Source organism: Mus caroli, chromosome 14 (genome assembly GCF_900094665.2).
Source record: "Mus caroli chromosome 14, CAROLI_EIJ_v1.1, whole genome shotgun sequence".
In the NCBI taxonomy this organism is placed as follows: domain Eukaryota; kingdom Metazoa; phylum Chordata; class Mammalia; order Rodentia; family Muridae; genus Mus; species Mus caroli.
Window position 1 is genome coordinate 91,964,889 of NC_034583.1, and position 18,280 is coordinate 91,983,168.

At 41.3% G+C, this 18,280-nt stretch overlaps 1 protein-coding gene across 9 annotated transcripts in view; it reads left to right on the forward strand.

The window, feature by feature from the left end:
* Positions 1-18,280, forward strand: part of Lmo7 (LIM domain 7) — a 206,428-nt gene that overhangs the window by 71,946 nt on the left and 116,202 nt on the right. For all 9 annotated transcript variants that reach the window (XM_021181949.2, XM_029469225.1, XM_029469229.1 and 6 more), the window contains one exon: positions 10,403-10,472. In XM_021181949.2, the coding sequence (XP_021037608.1) occupies positions 10,403-10,472 (70 nt within the window). The remainder of the gene's footprint in view (positions 1-10,402; positions 10,473-18,280) is intronic.

Below are 18,280 nucleotides of genomic sequence, written 5' to 3' on the forward strand. Positions count from 1 at the left end.
TTTAGGGTCACTTATATATACTATCATATCATCTGCAAAAAGTGATATTTTGACTTCATCTTTTCCAATTTGTATCTCCGTGATGGAGAAGATTTTTTTTTTAACTGCTTTCACTTCACTGATAGTAGACTTTCATTTCAGACTCAAGTTAGAAACAACCTCTGTCTGCACTGTTGTTTCAGGCAGCAGGCCTATTTGAGTAGCAAGCACTGCCCTGTGCGTTACTGGCAGGCTGATAGACCATTGCAATGAGCGTGTTTGTGGCAGTAATTTTTGATCTAGCAAGTTTGACTTTGGTACTTAGTGAGTTGAAAGCTGAAAGTGTGTGTGTGTGTGTATGTGTGTGTGTGTTTGTGTACATGTACTCCCATGGGCATGTAGAAGCCACCAACATCAGCTACTCTCTTTATTACTCTCCAGTGTCTTTGTATTTGTTTGAATCTGGAGTTGACTGATTTGGTGAGGCTGGTTAGACAATGAGTTCCGTGGATCTCTTGTCTCTACCTCCAGTATTAGGATTAGGAGGCCCCAACACCTGGCTTTTTGCATGGGTGCTTAAGGATCTAATCTCAGGTCCGCAGGCAGGCAGGCAGGCAGGCATTTTTTCAACCGAACCAGCTCTTATACTATTTATATTAGACATACATTCTCTTGGCTTTATTAACAATGAATTGGGCACAAAACCAACCCCTGTCCCCTTAGAAAAAGTTTTTGCTAAATTAATGACAAAAATTCACTAGATTCTTTGGAGATTTTGGCTTTTTGAGTCTTATCCACAATATCCATACAGTCTCTCATTTCTTTAGTGTTGGTTAGTATTCATAAGGACTACTAGACTACATATATTAAAATTTGTAGAAAAAATTGTCACTACATAAATATCTGCAGCCGCCATTTGCTCTGGCTCTGGCTCTGGCATAATTATTTCTGTGTTCTGAACACATAGCATCTAGGTATTGCTATCAGTTAGCAATCTCCCAGTGACTCATCTTGTGGTGGCAGTCTTGGAAGTCATCTGAGGAAAATATTCTTTCTTCCTCTGTGAAGTAAGAAGGTTTGTTTGAAGATAGTCTCACTGGGTGTGTCGCTGGTTACTCAGTCTGTAGTTCCCCTCTTTGGAATGGTCCCAAGTTTCTGCTCTGCCACCGCTGGCCATTTCATACAACTTCTGAGTTTATGCCTTGGTGAGCACATGGCTCATGTCACTGAGAAGTTTCTCACAGTGTTACCAGGTCTTTCTCCCAACCCCAGTGTCCTTTGCTTGTTGCTTGAAAAACTGGAGCAAAATGTTTACCTGTTGCTGTGAGAGGGCCTGGCTGTATTTATATTTCCTCTGGAACTCTCTTCCTGTCTAATAGGTCCAGTCTTGAAAGATTCATTCACTAGAATAAGAATAAGATAGTTATACAGATACCACTCTTAGCAGAGGGAGAATGACTTCTAATGCGGTAGACAACATAGAGAACTATGTCGCTCGTCACTAATGTTTATAGAACACGATTGTTTGCTAGAGTCGGGGACTTCTACAGAGGCCAGAGACTAGGGAATCCCTAAGACATCTATCTATGCAGTGGGCCTGAGGAGGGCCACAGGTTTTGGTGGGATGGAAAAGGTGGCTTTTTTTTCCCCCTGCTGTTTCTGCTCTTGAATTTATAAAGGAGGAAAATGACTCACAAGCAACTCCCCAGGTCAATACCACCTGCTGTGATGAGCAACTTTCTCTAGAGGCCAACATTCTTCAATTACTTTGTAGTTTTGGCTTCTCATTGTGTGACAAGTTCCCCAAGAAAAAGCAACTGGAAAGAAACAATTGCATCCTTTGCTTCAGGGCTTCCCATCCAAGGTTGACTTGCTGGTCTGTGCTAAGCTATGGTTTCCTAGCAGCAAGAGGGAGGGGCTGCTCACTTCCTGGTCCTGTCCAGAGTGCCAAGCACAGAGTAAAATGAGGAGGGGACCAGATACATTGGCATAGGTTAGACCACACCTCCTACTCATCATCACTTCCTGACAATGTCATCATGTTAAGAATCCATTGAGGGATTAATCCAGTGGTCAACCAAGGGTCCCAGGATTGCAGTTATTGCACTATATAGCCCATTAACAGACCAGCAAGCCCAAAGTGTATACCTATAGGGGAATCATTTCCCTTTCAAATTATAACACTCTCACAAAATCTAACCAGACTTTTCCAATACTTGTCATTATTTCAGCACTTACATAGAGTAATAAACAGGCAAGAATAGGAAAAATTCTGTTAATAAAATGTATTGAAATCGCCTGTCCTGATATTAGAACACATGACAAAATCGTCTAAGTACAATACTTTTAATAATATGCATGGTAAATGGATAAAATAAAGGTTCAGCAGTATAATCTCATAAGAATTTATGTCAGAAGAGCTGAGAGTAAGTGAAGACGAGGTGACCCAGTCAGTTTGTGGCATTTGGGTAAACGGTTGGCTGTGAGTCACTTAAAATCCTTACTCTATATAGGGATGTAGTATGTAACAAAGTGGTTTAAAAAAAAAAAGCTGGCGATAACTCTGGGATAAACTAGACAGTTTGAAATTTTGAGTAAGCAGATGAGCCAAGACTGTGACCAAATTCTTGACAAATGAGAAAATGGTGATTTGTAAATAATAACATCTCTACCTTCATTGGTGAGAATTAGAGTGCCACGCGATCCTTCGCTGCTGTTGTTGAAAGTAGTAAATAATGTAAAACGTTGTTAAAATGATGGATCTATCTCAGAGGCACAGCTCAGTGGGAAAGCATGGCCTTCAGCTTGAGTGCCCAAGACCCTGGATCCCAGCCCTAGTGCCCCTAAGAGCAAGAAGATGTCTGTGTTGTAGCATCAAGCTCTATAGCTGGAAAAGAACCTTTGGATAGAAACTTAAACAAGTCTCAGAGAAACAACTGTGCAACACCTATTAAATGACTTTGTGCTGTTTTATTAACATAATTAATTCATTTATCATATAGAGAATATTTTCCCAGTAACCATTCTCTTTTGGAGTTTGACTACAGGTAGAGGAAGAGCAACATTTTAAAGCCTTCTCATGATAGAAAATATTAAGAACAAATACCTGAAACATAAAATTGGTAAAAATTTTTCTTATTAGCTGGGCGTGGTGGCACACGCCTTTAATCCCAGCACTCGGGAGGCAGAGGCAGGCGGATTTCTGAGTTTGAGGCCAGCCTGGTCTACAAAGTGAGTTCTAGGACTGCCAGCGCTACACAGAGAAACCCTGTCTTGAAAAAAACAAACAAACAAACAAACAAACAAACAAACAAACAAACCACTTACTACTCTTCCAGAAGTCCTGAGTTCAATTCCTGTGTGGGAGTGCTGGGATTAAAGGCGTGTGCCACCACGCCCGGCTCTAGTCAGTGCTCTTAATCCCTGAGCCATCTAATAGTACAATATATACCCCTTTCAGACTGGTTTCTTTCAGTTACTAATATGAATTTAGTTTGCTTCCATATCTTTACATTGCCTTATAGCTCATTTTGGTTTTAGAGCAAATGTTATCCCATTTTTTTGAGTGGGCCAGTTTATTTAGCCCAATTTACCTAATATGTGAGGATTTCATGATGGTTTAAAGTTGTTGTAATTATGAATGAGACTTCTCTTCAAGGTTAGTCTGGTCTATAGAGTGAGTTTCAGGGCACCCAGGGATACCCAAGAGAAACCGAGACTCAAAACAACAACAAAAGACTTTTATAAACATCCACATGCAATTGCTTGTGTGGCCACACATTTTCAACCGATTTGGTAACCAGTGAGGAGTGGTACTGCTGCTCATATGGTACCACTATGTTTAGTTCCGTAAGAATCCGGCACACTGTCTTCCAAGGTGTTAGACTGCTTTCTTCTCTCACCAGCAACGAATGGCCATTCCTGTTGCTCTATGTCCTTGCCAACATTTGCTGGTGTCAGGATACTGATTTGGGCCTTTCCTAGAGGTTAGTAGGTGTAGCAATAATGCTATTTCCAGTTTCCATTTCCCTGCTGACATTATCATGTGGAATTTTTTTTTTCCTCATAGTTATTTTCTGTGCAACTTATTTGATGGAACTGTTAAGGTCTTTGTTTCTATTTTCAATCAGTGGCTTGTTTTGTTTAAACTTGAGGAGTTTTGAGAATTCTTTACTAATTTTAGTTTTTGGACTCAACAGGTATGCCTCTTGAACATATTTTTCTCTCATTCTACCTTTCCACTCCCCTGTCAACATCTTTTGGAGAACGAACAGTTTGAATTTTAATGAAGCTTAGCCTGTCCGTTGTCTCTTACACAGATTTTTTCCCCCCTTTCTTTCTGTGTTGTCTCTTAGGAATAAAAGGTTTGTGATCCATGAGTTTTCTTTGTGGGGTCTGCATCTAAATGTTATTTGTTCTGATATGGTATAGAAAAGTTCCTGGTGTTCAATCCACTAGCCTGTAATTCATGAGACTGTTCAGAGTCGGAAGAATCTGCGGTCGGGTCCCTAAGCTTTGCTTCATGCCCTTGTAACACTTTAATTTCAAGTTTTTTTTTTTTATCATTTCCCTCTTTTCCTTTTCCCCTTCCACCCACTCCCAGTTATTCCTTCTTGTTCTCTCTCAAATTCATGGCCTGTTTTCTTTAATTGTTGATATATATATATATATATATATATATATATATATATATCTCCTTAGCTGTTCTTAGATAGATAAATATAACTCAGCAGAGGAACAGGAAGTCTGCTGTGAGATTGCATCTCTTAGAAATGCCAGGAAAGCTACACCCCTGAAGTCTCACCAACATTCCTGCCAAAACAAGACAGCAGTAAACAAGGATGACATAATAGATATGCTAACATGGAAAAAGGGAGAGCTCACAGGGCCTGGACCTGGACCTGCAAGGGACTACAGGCAATTAAGGACGGCTGAGAGCACCCTCCCCCGTATTGATTATCTAATACCAAATGGTGAGCCCTGAAAACATATGCATTACATGCAAGTTACATGATTTAGCTGTTTCCTGGACTCTAACAGGTTTCAAGCATACCGACGAGGCTCAGTACAAGTGCCATAATAGAGAAATGACACCTACATTGGTTTTTGACTTGCTGTTCTTCCACATGGTTACCCACCTAAGCATTTGTTGTTAAGTTTTTACTTTTGTTAAAGTTAATCATAGCTTTTAAAAATCACTTATGCTTGAATACACTAATGCAGTCATAAAGTTTAATAGCAAATGCTTTTATACTCTTAAATGTTAGATGACAAATGCTGGTTATCTTACCTACGAGAATATGGTAACTATCTACTTGACATGCTTTTATTTTAAAATATGAACATAGAAGAAGCTATTGACTTATAATCTTGACACCCCCTGAAAGTAACTAGGCCAGATGACTGTATCTGATGGTTTACTCTCCAGACCAACTTTGACAAATCAGGAGAGAACAATACAGTTTGATGTACCTGGAACTGAGAAAACACAGAATTGGTATTGTTGGTTTAAAAAAAATTATGAGCCGGGCATGGTGGCGCACGCCTTTGATCCCAGCACTTGGGAGGCAGAGGCAGGCGGATATCTGAATTTGAGGCCAGCCTGGTCTACAAAGTGAGTTCCAGGACAGCCAGGGCTACACAGAAAAACCCTGTCTCAAAACCAAAACCAAAACCAAAACCAAAACCAAAACCAAAACCACCCCCCCTCCCAAATTATAACATTGAAGCAGAGTGATTTTCTTTTTTTTTTTTTTTTTCCAAATCTACTTCTTTAAAGAAAACACAGATTTTGAAAATGTTACAGGAACCAAATGTGTGTGTGTGTACACACATCAGATGGATTTCAGGGCTTTGCTCTAATTACTCATACTTATGTGCTTGCTCTGTGGCCGAGCCCTGCCCAGGGCTGTCTTTAGTAAGCATTCAAATGTTTAATGAGCAGAATTCCTGTCTGGAATAAAAGTAAGCAAATAAAGCAATACTCTATCAGTGACAGTCAGTCAGTCAGTCAAGCAAGCAACACAAAGATATTAGTGTCTTCAGTTAGGTATCTTTTCTGTGCCCTTTTTTTTTTTTTTTTTTTTTTTTTGGTTTTCGGAGACAGGGTTTCTCTGTATAGCCCTGGCTGTCCTGGAACTCACTTTGTAGACCAGGCTGGCCTTGAACTCAGAAATCTGCCTGNAGACAGGGTTTCTCTGTATAGCCCTGGCTGTCCTGGAACTCACTTTGTAGACCAGGCTGGCCTTGAACTCAGAAATCTGCCTGCCTCTGCCTCCCCAGTGGTACTGTGCCTTTTTAAAACAAAATGTGGCATGGAGATAATAGCTTAATGAATAGAGTGCTCATCTTTTCTGCACGAATGTCTGAGTTCAGTCCCATGTTGTGCTTAATCCAGGTGGGCTGACAAATCAGGGAATCAGAAGAGTGAAGTCACCCATGGGTGTGCAGAGCAAGTTTGAGGTCAGTCTGAGTGAGCTACATGGAACCTTGTCTTAGTAATCATAAAAATTAAAAACAGTAGACCTAATCATAAAAGTGACGTGAAAGATACAGATTTGCATCTATGCTGTTAGAACAACAGTGGTACAAATTGTAACAACTAACGTGAGAAATGTGCTTCTTGAGTGGATGGCTAATATGAAAACCCATAGGTCTCAATCCCTTCCATGTATCAATACATTCTTCCATGAATGACTTTACCCCCACTTTCTTTTTTTGAAAATCTTTGAAGACAGGAAGTAAAAAAGATATCCCAGAATTTTGTACTTTGGATAAAGAGCTTTCTGATCAAGGGGGAAAATGAAGTTTGATAGAACTTTTTTTTTCTTTTCTTTTCTTTTCTTTTTTTTTTAAGATTAGCCAACAGTAGAATGTCAATTCAGGTTCTTAAAGCCTTTCATGTCTGAGCCATGTTAAGTTTTATAGATGGCTTTCTGTGTGTCACGCCTAAGTAGGGAAGTCAGGATATATCTATAGAGAGAAAGGTCTGTGAAAGAAGTCAATGCTCTAGTGTAGTTCTAAGGACAGTCCTTTGTGGGGAGGGGGACAGTGGGGAGGGGGACAGTGGGGAGGGATAGATAATAGCAAGGGATGAAGGAGGAAATGTAGGCATCTTGAGACAGAGCTCAGTCCATTTGCGCTACAGTAACAACTACCGGAACATGAGTAGCTTGCATATAGCAGGAAGTTATTTCTCTCAGTGCTGGGGCCTAGGAAGGCTAAGCTCAAGGCCACTGCAGATTGGGTGTCTGGTAAGGGCCCACTTCCTTTGTAAGTTAACATCTTGTCCTTTATGAGTGCTACTTTGTCACCACAACTTCCCATAGTAGAAGGGCAAGGCCTATTGACTGAAGGCACTAGTTGCAATCAGGAGGTGCAGAGTCATGATCTTGCCACCTCCCATAGGGCCCTGCCCTCTACTTGAACCATGGGAGTTTTAGGAGAGTCACAAACACTCAGACCATAGCAGTGGAGAAGCTGAGAAAATTAGTTAGGTAACCGTGAGAGTACCCCAAGTTATTTTGTGTTCTAGTTTTAATCCTCCCAAAAGAACAACCCTCTGATGTGCTAAGCAAGCAGTAATTATGTTTGTTCCTCCATAGAAGGGAAGGCTTGAGAGGGATAAAGATATAATTCTACTCGGGGCTGGAGGGATGGAACAGAGGGTTGCAGGCCAAGAACACAGGCCATGGGAGCATCTGGAAGTTTATCCTGTAATCTGATTCTTGCTTCAGAGCCAGTGACCTGAAGTCAGTGTCCCTTTAGAAAGTCCACATGTGAAATTCAAGACCACGTACTATGCAAAGCATTTCTGTTTGTAAAACAGAGTGTTTCCATACACGGGTACTTGAATTTCCTTTAACTTGAGACCCTGCCTGTATCCCATTAAGTGTGCTTAAATTCATGGAATTATTTTTAGATCTCACAAAACATTTTTTTTTATCCTTGCAAGAGAATATCCTCAGAGTTCTTCCTTGAGAATCATAATTCATAACTCACCAAGTGATTTGCATGCTCGGTATTTGTCACAACTGTATGCTCATTTCCTCCTCAGCCAAGTGTTTATAACTGTGAGCCTTGTGATGGATGAAATAAAGCAGCGTTTTCCTCTAGTGACTCAGAGTTTTCTCGAGAGTGAGTGTGTGCTCTCCAGAGTGCTGGATTTTTCCTTGGGAGTAGTTCCGTGTTTGCACATGTACAAGAAGGTTGAGGAGTGGGAAGGGGAGGCTAATCCATTGTGTATATGTCTCTAAGTCATCCCTCAGGCCAGATCTGCCAATGGGGAAGGAGTTGGTTAATTTACCACAAGGTATCTGCCTTTGCTGTTTACTTACCCTGCCCCTTTGTTCACTGACAGTAATCTGTTTGATTATTCATTCCAGAAACTGAATAGAAATGCTCTTGAAATTACTGACACTATATGTCAGAAGTGATAAATCGTGTCAACGTGTAAACAGAGACCAGGTCACCAGTGACTCAGTGGGTGAGGCAGGAGTTTATGACCCTTCCCTCTGAAAGGACAACGGTGCTCAGCCTTTCCCGAGATGCTATGTGACTCCTGTTCATATTAGCTTCAAAGTTATGTCATTGAAAGATTACAGTCTCAGGAAAACACTACACTAAAAAAAAAATTACCACTGTCAAGGGAGTGGCCAATAACTAACCGTAGAGATTGTTTGAATGACTATGTCAGAATTGTGTTGTTGTCAAGCAATGTGTCATGTATTAGCTCTCCTAGGCACTGCTGACAGTCATAGAAATGCAGAAATACCAGGGTTATGGAAGCAGTCAGTCAAGAGGGGAAAACTCTAGGGATTAATATACAGTTGCCATTTGTTATTGTCTGTTTAATTATTTTCTAGCTCCTCAGTTGTTGAATGAAGGAAAGTGGTGTGGTCAGAGAAGGAAAGGGGCTTCTTAAATGGCTCACAATGCACACTTCAGAAGTTAGGACTCACAGAGTCCCAGCTGAGGGGCTGACTTAACGCTGAGGAGTTGGGGCTGCAGTATAGCTCCAGAGTAAAGTTCTCCGCTAGTGCACTTGAGGCCTTGAGTTCCATTCCCAGACACCCAGTCCCAAAGCCAAGGGGGTGGTTGTATCTGTAACGAAGTTGTCTACAGATCTTTATGTGAACAGGCTATGAAAACAGAAAAGCAACTTTTGTTTGCCAGGCTCAATCTTCATAAGCCAGTGTTCCGTAATTCTGAATCCCGTTGAGCAACATTCTGAAGGCTATTAAGTTGAGACTTTTTGTCTTTTTTTTTTTATTCTTATTCTTAGCATACTTGAATGTATATAGAAATCTCTGGAATGTAGGAGGAGTGACACTCCATAGGACAGCGCACCCCCCACCCTTCCACAATAAGTGTCTATTGCAAAGGAGATGCCAGGGAAGTAGATGATTTTATTTCCATGTCCTTCTTTGCTTTGCTGTTGGACCTCATCACAGAGTAAAGAATTGCTTGTTTGAGGGATGAATTGTTAAATAGAATTGTTTTTTCACTATTTCAAAACACTGCTCTGTGACAGTGATTAATGATTAATTATCCAAGCTTACATTAATGGGAAAACATTGTAGTATTAAATTATTACGCTGTCTGGCATTGTATTAGTGAATAAAAAGAATGAATGCAGACTGGTTGAGATTTAGAAGCAGAATCGCAGAATCATATCATCAGCGTGCTTGTCAAAGTTTCTATTGCTTTGTTGTATAGAGACATTTCTAATGCTTTGGTGGACAGAGACATAGCTATCTCTGCAGTGTGTGTCCTATTAACTGAAAAGTGCTCAGTATTAGATTCCAGGGTAAAGTGAAGGAGTTCTGGTACATTTAACTTCCACCCAGTCATTCCACTCTGGTAACAAAGCAATCAGTCATGGGCACGAATGAGTTACCAGTAAGAAATAGTCAATTATTTGGTTGAGCTCCTTGGCACCCTTTGTATGTGAAATGGTATGGGTTAGAGGCCATCTTTCAAAACAAGGACCCAGATGAGAAAACAAGAAAAATCCCTTTGAGAATTATGAATAGGGAAAAAGTATTCTTAGGGCCAAGTGAAGGGAATTGGGATGAAGGTTTTTTTTTTTTTTTTTTTTTTTTTAATTACTGCATGTTGAAATGGAACCAAATTATGCCTCTGTTTAATACATGTGAAATGACTTCTAAAGCAGTGGGCTTTGGATATAGAAGAAGGGTGATCCAAAGAATCCTCCCACCCTTTTGTCCAGAGACGTTCTTTATTTTGTCTTATTTGTTTGTTTGCTTGTTTAGTTGTTTGTTTTCTCATGGGCCTCTGGCTCGGTACGACACATTTGGGATCAGAGCTGTGCTCCTCAGGATTTTTGAAACCATTTCAAAGAACACTCTTACCACAGTGACATCTTTGTAATTGCCTGTGTTATTTGTTTATTTGCTTTCAGCTTGATTAATAAGCTCAAACCTGGCGTCGTTAAGAAGATCAATAGACTGTCTACTCCAATAGCAGGTTTGGTAAGTAATGCCTTACCTTCAAACCTAGTTTTCCTCCTTTTCATTTTATTTTTTTAATTAACAAATGACAGCTGTACATATTTTTGGGTGCAGTGTTGTATCATTCTCATATTGTCATACAGTATAATGTATTATATAGTTCAAAACACCTAGCAGCGAGGACTTTGGATGCTATCAGTTTAAAACTGTCTTTGAAATATAAGAAAGTGGCTAAAGTAGGCTTCTCCATCTATAGTTACTATTGCTTTAAAAGGAGTGACAACCATCTTTTTTTGTTGTTGTTGTTTCTAGATTCCTTTATTTTTTTTTCTTGATATTTTCCTTATGTACATTTCAAATGTTTCCCCCTTTCCAGGTCTACCCTTTGGAAAGCCCCTATCACATACCCTTTCCCCCTGCCTCTATGAGGGAACTACCCTACCCACCTACCCACTACCGCCTTCCTACACTGGGGCATCGAATATCCTCAGGCTCAGGGGCCTCTCCTCCCATTGATGCTCAACAAGGCCATCCTCTTCTACATATGCAGCTAGAGCCAAGGGTCCCTCTATGTGTACTCTTTGGTTGGTGGTCCAGTCCCTGGGTGCTCCGGTGTGTGTGTGTGTGTGTGTGTGTGTGTATGTGCCTGTCTGTCCGGACAACCATCTTTTTAAGTGCCCTTCAAAATTTCCTTCTGTTCAGAAGCTGTTGTTTTAACTTGTCTGACTTTGTTGGTTTCGATGCTTCAGAGTCTGGGTAGCCTTTCCTCCCTTCTCTCTTGCCCTAGGTTGCTTGGGAGCTGCTTCTGTTCTTCCTGCAACTCAACTCTGCATGCCATGTTTTCTGCTGACCACAGCAGCTCCCGAGAGTATCAGGTGCTCCCTGGCTGTTGTGTTTCTGCTGCTTCGGGCTCATGTATTATGCTCACTTAGCATGAGGTTCATAAGTGTGTCTGCAGGATAATCAAGGCTCGCCAGCCGTCTTATGGTGTGCCATGTTTCCTATTGATGTACAGTGACTCTACCTTCTGTGTCAGGGTCACATTGTGTAAAGTAGCACTGGGGATTCTCAGGAGCCTCCTGCCTTATTTCTATTAAGATTATGTCCTGTGGTGCTAGGGATAGAACCAAGGGCCTTTCATTTTCTAGGCAAGCATTCTAACCCTCAGCCTGTTTATATTGAAGGTTTATTTTTTTTTAAATATTAAGAAATATTACACACTTTTATCATGTGGTTATTTAGATGTTTAAGACACTATGGACACTAATGGTAACATGAGCCAATACCTTTGGGCAAACTTCTAATGAAATAAAATTGATGAAGAAATTTCCAGATGATTTAATAAGCCTCGTCAATCAATACTGGTAGGATGGAGAAATGGTCTAGCAGTTAAGGGCACAGGGTCCCAGTGCCCATGACAGGTGGCTCACAATCACCTGTACCTCCAGCTCCAAGGGCTTTGACGCCCTCATCTAGACTCTGAGGATGCTTGTACTCCTGCACACCTATCCTCTACCACATAATTAAGTTAAAAGCAATAAAAAGAAATCTGCTGACAGAAGTCAGTTAAAAAGATCTCAAAGTATATAATAACTGGAATGTAAAACCAAACTAATTATCTATGGGTTATTCGATGCTATTATAATAATCTATTTAATTTATTTATGTATTTTTTTTGCCTTTCATGAATTTACATCTGTGGTTAATGGCCTGGGTAACCACAGATAGCTATGTTGCAGTTTCTTGGTTTATTGGAGGTATCAAAAGTTCATTAAAACCTTGACAGGGCTAACTTTGGCCAAGTATTTATTATTGGAAAATATTTGTCTGGGAGCAAGGGAGTGAAGTGTTGAGAGTTCTTTGAAAATTAGAAATGCATACAAAGTTCTCAGGATGACTGATTCCAGTACTGACTCTTTCTCTCTAATCAAGTTGCCTCTGGTCTAGATAGATCTTTCATGAATGTGGAGCTGACCCGTAATTTGTACTGTCTTAAATTTGGTTAGGTAAAAATCCCATTTCACACACACATGCATATATACACACACACACACTCTCTCTCTCTCTCTCTCTCTCTCTCTCACACACACACACACACATATAAAATTTTATATTTTTCCAATTATTCAAAGAATAACATTAAAGGAATGTGTCCCTGAAGTCTTTCCAGATCAGTTTAGTAAAATAAATATGCTTTATATGAAAACGACTTATAAAGCAACCTCTATAATAATAGATATATGAATTGTATTGAGTTACACTATCTTTTCCAGTGACCTGAGTTATTCTTAGATAGTTTAATTTTTTGATTTTGAACTTTCATTTCTTGGATCAATTACAGGCATTTTAAATGAAATTAGCCTTTGATCTCAAACACACCCCAAGAATCTAGAATGCTTGAACTGTGGTGTGTGTTGCTGTTGGCTACTGTTGGGTTTATTCAGTTTTAAGATTGTATGATTAGATGCAAGCACAAATGCATTTTATTTTTAAGCCCCAAACCCTCTCCAAGTATTTCTATTTCAAGCATCAAAAATTCTCTCCAGTTTGGATTTTATCTTTAGAGGCCAAGACGGAATGCATTTCCTCTGTACTAAATAGAATGCTTTCCTAAGCACAATGCAGTGAGCACTTTCACTGGGCTATGGATGTGCAAGAGTGATGTCAGCAACAGAGTGGGCTAAGCCCAATTGCTTCGAAGCCAGCATGGTGCCTCATCTGCCAGCTGAGACTTGTCACAACGGTTATCACAGAACACGTGCAGTAGAGCCCCAGTGTCCATCTGGAAAGGGTGAAAGGCATGGGCAAGAGTTTGATAAGTGAATCTTTAGTGCGTGGATGTTCTTTCTTTGAACAGATGCTGGGGGGGGGGGTGTTGGGCTGAGAATTTTTCTAGCATGGAGTGTTGTAAGAGAGGACTGAGTTGTATGGACTCTGACTTTCATGTCAGGGAAGGAGAGCCACACAGATTAATCAATTAGAAGATGAGCAAGAAGGTACCCCAAGGCAAGTGTGCAACAGAGCACTACACTAGATGAACACCCAGCAGAGCGACACTGCGCTGCTCCTTAAGGAGTTTCTTAGGGAAGAGGCCGAGGTGTTTGGCATTTGGACAAGAATATTGAGTAATCCAGGCCAGACTTTTCATGTACTGACATTGATGTTCACCGAACCCAACACAGTGACTGTCGCATACAGGAGATAAAAGAGTTTGTTAAACAAGTAATGAACCATGTTTTCATTGTAGAATTTAACAGGTTCTAGAATTTAGTCTTTGGTGGAGTAGGCCTACAGGTTGAAGGGGCATTGTCCCTGCCCCAGAATACCTACAAAGGTTCTAAGCCCCAGTACTCCAGAATGTATTTTAGGCATATGATTTTTACAGATGTGATTGGTCCAGATGAGATCATTTCAGGGTAGAGTGGGCCCCTCATCTGAGAGGTGTCCCTAAGGAATGGTGGTTGTGAGGAGATATACATAGAGGTAGAATACCATATGAAGATGAGTTTGAGGTGGAGCACTACAGCCCAAAGAACCCCAGAGATTGCTGATGAGTTTCCAACATCCCGCAAGGGCCTGAGGAGACTTGCAGAGACTTCACAGGAAGCCAGAGTTTCCTAACTGATACTGGACTCCTGCCTCAGAACACCATGACAATACATAGGTTCATTTCTAATGCTTTAAGCCAGGAGGTGTTCATATTTTGTTGTGATAGCCCTAGGAAACATAGGTACATAGGTAAATGTTTTTAGTTGATAATTGTGTACTTGGAAATAAATGTAGGTTTCTAGGGCGCATAAAGAGGGCCTCTCTAGTATCGTAATATTCCTCAGTGAGACAACTCAGATACAAAGTCCAGGCCAGGAAACTGATGTTGACACAGTCAAAAAGCCTTCTTAGTTAGATGATTTGCCTCTGTGTGTGTGTGTGTGTGTGTGTGTGTGTGTGTGTATGAGAGAGAGAGAGAGAGACAGACAGAGAGAAACACAGAGAAAAAGAGAGACACACCCAGAGTTAGAGAGACAGGCACACACATACAGAGACAGACAGAGAGACAGAGACAGAGAGGTCACTGTCAGGTGTCTGCCTCTCGAGCTCTTCGTTTGGATTATGCCAGCTTTCAGCACAAGGCTTTTCTGAGTATTGAAGCCTAGAGATGCATTCAAGCCAAGTCAGGTGAAGATAGTTTATTTTGAGGATCTATCAGATGCCTCTTGTGGTAAGCCAGTGTTCAACCATAAACACGCCAGCTCAGCTTACTTCATTCCTGGGCTGTTCTCAGCAGGAATCTTGGTTTGGCATCTCTTATCTGAGGTTCAGAAACTTCTGACTGGACCAGGCCTTTCTCCCTCTGGTTATCAGCAATCCTGAGAGTGAGTTCCTTGGAGAAAACCGTTGTTTGGGTAGAGGGGAGTGCCCCAAGGCCTTGCTTTCATTCAGCAGAGGTTTGAAGGTTGAAGTGTGTTCTGGGAAGGGTGTTTGTGTAGGGGAGATGCACCAAATATGTCAACTGCTGACAGGACTTCTGGGAGAAAATGTAAGCTGAGGAGTTGCAGTGTTTCCTGTCCTTTCTTCCATGACTCCTTCTTAAGTCTTTTTTAGCCATACTTTTTCAGCTTGTGGGAGCTATGCATTACATCTGTTTAGCTTTTAAACAAAAAGCAATGGACTTTCCCTTGTAGACTAGCCTGTGAGCAAACCATGGAGTATGTTCTGAGCTAGGAAGAGTGGCAAGAGAAGCAACTGAAACATTCCTGCAATTGCTTTCTTTAGAAGGTCAGAGAATATGTTCTCTTATGTGTTCTAGTGATAAAGCTGGTCTCACCTGACTAAGTTTTAAATGTGTTTATCTTTAATTAACATATGTGTGTGTGTGTGTGGGGGGCTCATACATGGTCTGAGTGTGGACTTCAAAACACAACTTTTACTAGTTGTTTTTTGCCTACTGTGTAGGTCTTTGGGGTCAAACTCTAGTTTGAGGGCAATGACCTTTAGTTGATCAAATCTTATTTCATAAACAATCACATTCTTCCTATTTCTTCTCTGCTTTCTATTAATTACAAAACTGTTTAAAATAGAAAAAAAAAATCTAACTAACTAACCCAGGAGTTAGTCCGTATCTTCCAAATAACTATGTGGTGCTTAGTGTGGGTATGTTCAACGTACCGAAACTCAACACCAACAATGTGGGAATAAAAAAATGTTCAACAACAAAGTAAAACCCCAAGGCACAGGCAAGATATCCTGCTGGTGAAAAGAGCCGCTGAAGCAGAATAATGTTTACCATCGGATCCTTTAGAGTATAGGAAACACAATATGTGGAGAAACAGCCAGGAAGTTGGTAACCCTGAGTCCTTCAGCCATGTAGAACACCTGACAGTGCATTTGTATACAAATCCAGTTGTAAACTGTAAGTAAATCAGGGTTTCTCCCCCTCAGCACCACTGACCTCAGGGGCAGCTAATGCTTTATGGAGAGCTCTACCTTGTGCAATGAACTTTTTTTTTTTTTTTTTTTTTTTTTTTTTTTGGTTTTTCGAGACAGGGTTTCTCTGTATAGCCCTGGCTGTCCTGGAACTCACTCTGTAGACCAGGCTGTCCTTGAACTCAGAAATCCACCTGCCTCTGCCTCCAGAGTGCTGGGATTAAAGGCGTGGCGCTACCACGCCCGGCCGCACGGAACTTTCTTTAGTGGCGTTGCAGCCTCTGAGACTGACCAGAGGATAAAGCACTTTTCTATCATTCGTGACCACTAAACAAGTCTGACATTGCCACTCACCCCTAGGAGATAAAACCATCCCCAGTTGAGAACTACTTAGCTGAAGAAGCAAGGTGGTGAGCACCAGGCTTTTCCTACAAGGATCATGTGACCGACTCGGCCTGAGGACTTCATCTCCCACTCCCTTCTGCCCCTTTTCCATTTCAATTGTGATTTCCCTTTGGGAAGAACATGCTGCCGGACTTATTTGCTTGAATATGTGGGCTCCATGGAAAAATTCTTGGTGTGTCCAAATCTGTTTGAAAGTAGGGTCTGAACTGAACATGCCTGGTGTAAAGAATTACCTTTGTGCTCTTGGCTGGCATGGGGCTCATCCTTATAATCCCTGTACTCAGGAAGTTGAGGCAGGAGGATCTTGAGTTCAGCCAGGGCCTGCTTAGGCTCCATAGAGGGTATGAGGCCAACTTCAAACTATCTAGCCCAATAGTGTTAACTCTTAAGGGCAGAATTGGGACAAGGGGGTGGGGATTGAAGTTGAGAAGGCAGACTCCTCATTGGAGGAAACAGGCAGAGATCCCAGCTAGTGGATACTGTTGGGTGTGTTCACTTCTCTTGCCTGTCATGGCTGGTCCAGGGACAGCGCAGGCCCGGTCCTTTCTGAGTTGATGTGTGCTTGTGTGACTGTCACCCTTATCCTTCACTCTCGTGTGCACTGGGTGCGGTCATCAGGAATGGTGTGACTCAGTGGAGCCTCATTGTGCCTGCCTCAGCTTGTTCTTTTCCAGAAGCCGTGCAAACTTGACCTGGGAACCTGCTGTCAAGGTGACCTGGCTACCTTGCTGCTCTTAGGTGTGGACTGACTCTCTGTACCATCACCCACCTCTTTTATTTTCTTCTCAGGGAAGAGTGAAAATCTGTAGGCAATGATGCTTTTGTTTGTTTGTTTGTTTTCTCCTACAATTCAAGAAGTACCGATATAATGAGCTAAAGGAAACGAATGCCCTTGACCATGGCCCTCTTCTGCAAATAACTGCCTTCTTAAGGAACTCCTGGCTAACCACTCACCTGTGTGGGGCTCACAGGCATTATCTCCTTGGTTATAACGATCAGGTGCATTCATGGGCATACTCTAGTGTTTAAGGACAGAAAACATTGGAACGGGATGTATAACAATGTTTCCCTAGCATATCTAAGGCTCTGGGTTCCATGTGTTCCTCAGCAAAGCTCACAAGCAATCAAACACACAAAACAAAACTAACCTACCTCCTAACCAACCTAGGGACCAACCAACCCAGAAAACACATCAGAGCCTAAGAAGTCTACGTGTCTATATAGTAGCAAGATGAAACAGTTACTTAGGTTCCAGGGATCTGTCCTCTCCTTGGGCATCTTTTGTTTTCTGCTGATTTTGGAAATGACTCTGAGTTCTCAGTACTACCTCAGAACATGTGGAAAGTGGATTCTCTTTGACTTGTGCATCCTTGCCTGTTTGATTGCAAGTCAATATGACTAGTGATTCTGACAGCTGTGTTCCCCATCTTCCATCTTCAGAGGGATAGAGATAAACATTTATAAGCTGGGGAAGATATGGAGGGGGAGACAGCCAGCCGCCACCATGACGGGCTGTCTGCTCATGCTCAGCTCTGCTTCATTCTCAGGTTATTATTTCACCACAATTGATAATTAATGTAGGTTCTGTGAGTCCATGAGGTTTCATGCTCTTTCAATTTTATTTCTCTCAAATCGCCACCATAGATCAGTTTTATGTCTATTGTATCAGATCTTGATACTCCATTGAGTTAAAAGACGAATCTCTCTGTTTCTAACTCATTTCCAAATAGAGACAATGAATATTAGAAGATAGTAATAAGATTGATTAAAATAGTTAAATTCACATAATCATCATCATCATCATCATCTATTATGTTGGTTTTTGGAAACAGAAGTCCAGCCCTTGCTATCCTGAAACTTACTCTGTAGACCATACTGGCTTTGAACTCAGAGATCCACCTGCCTCTGCCTCCCGAGTGCTGGGAATGAAGGACCGCACACCCACACCTGGCAAATTGCTTCATTATTAAACTACAATGAGCAATATTTCCTGAGGGACC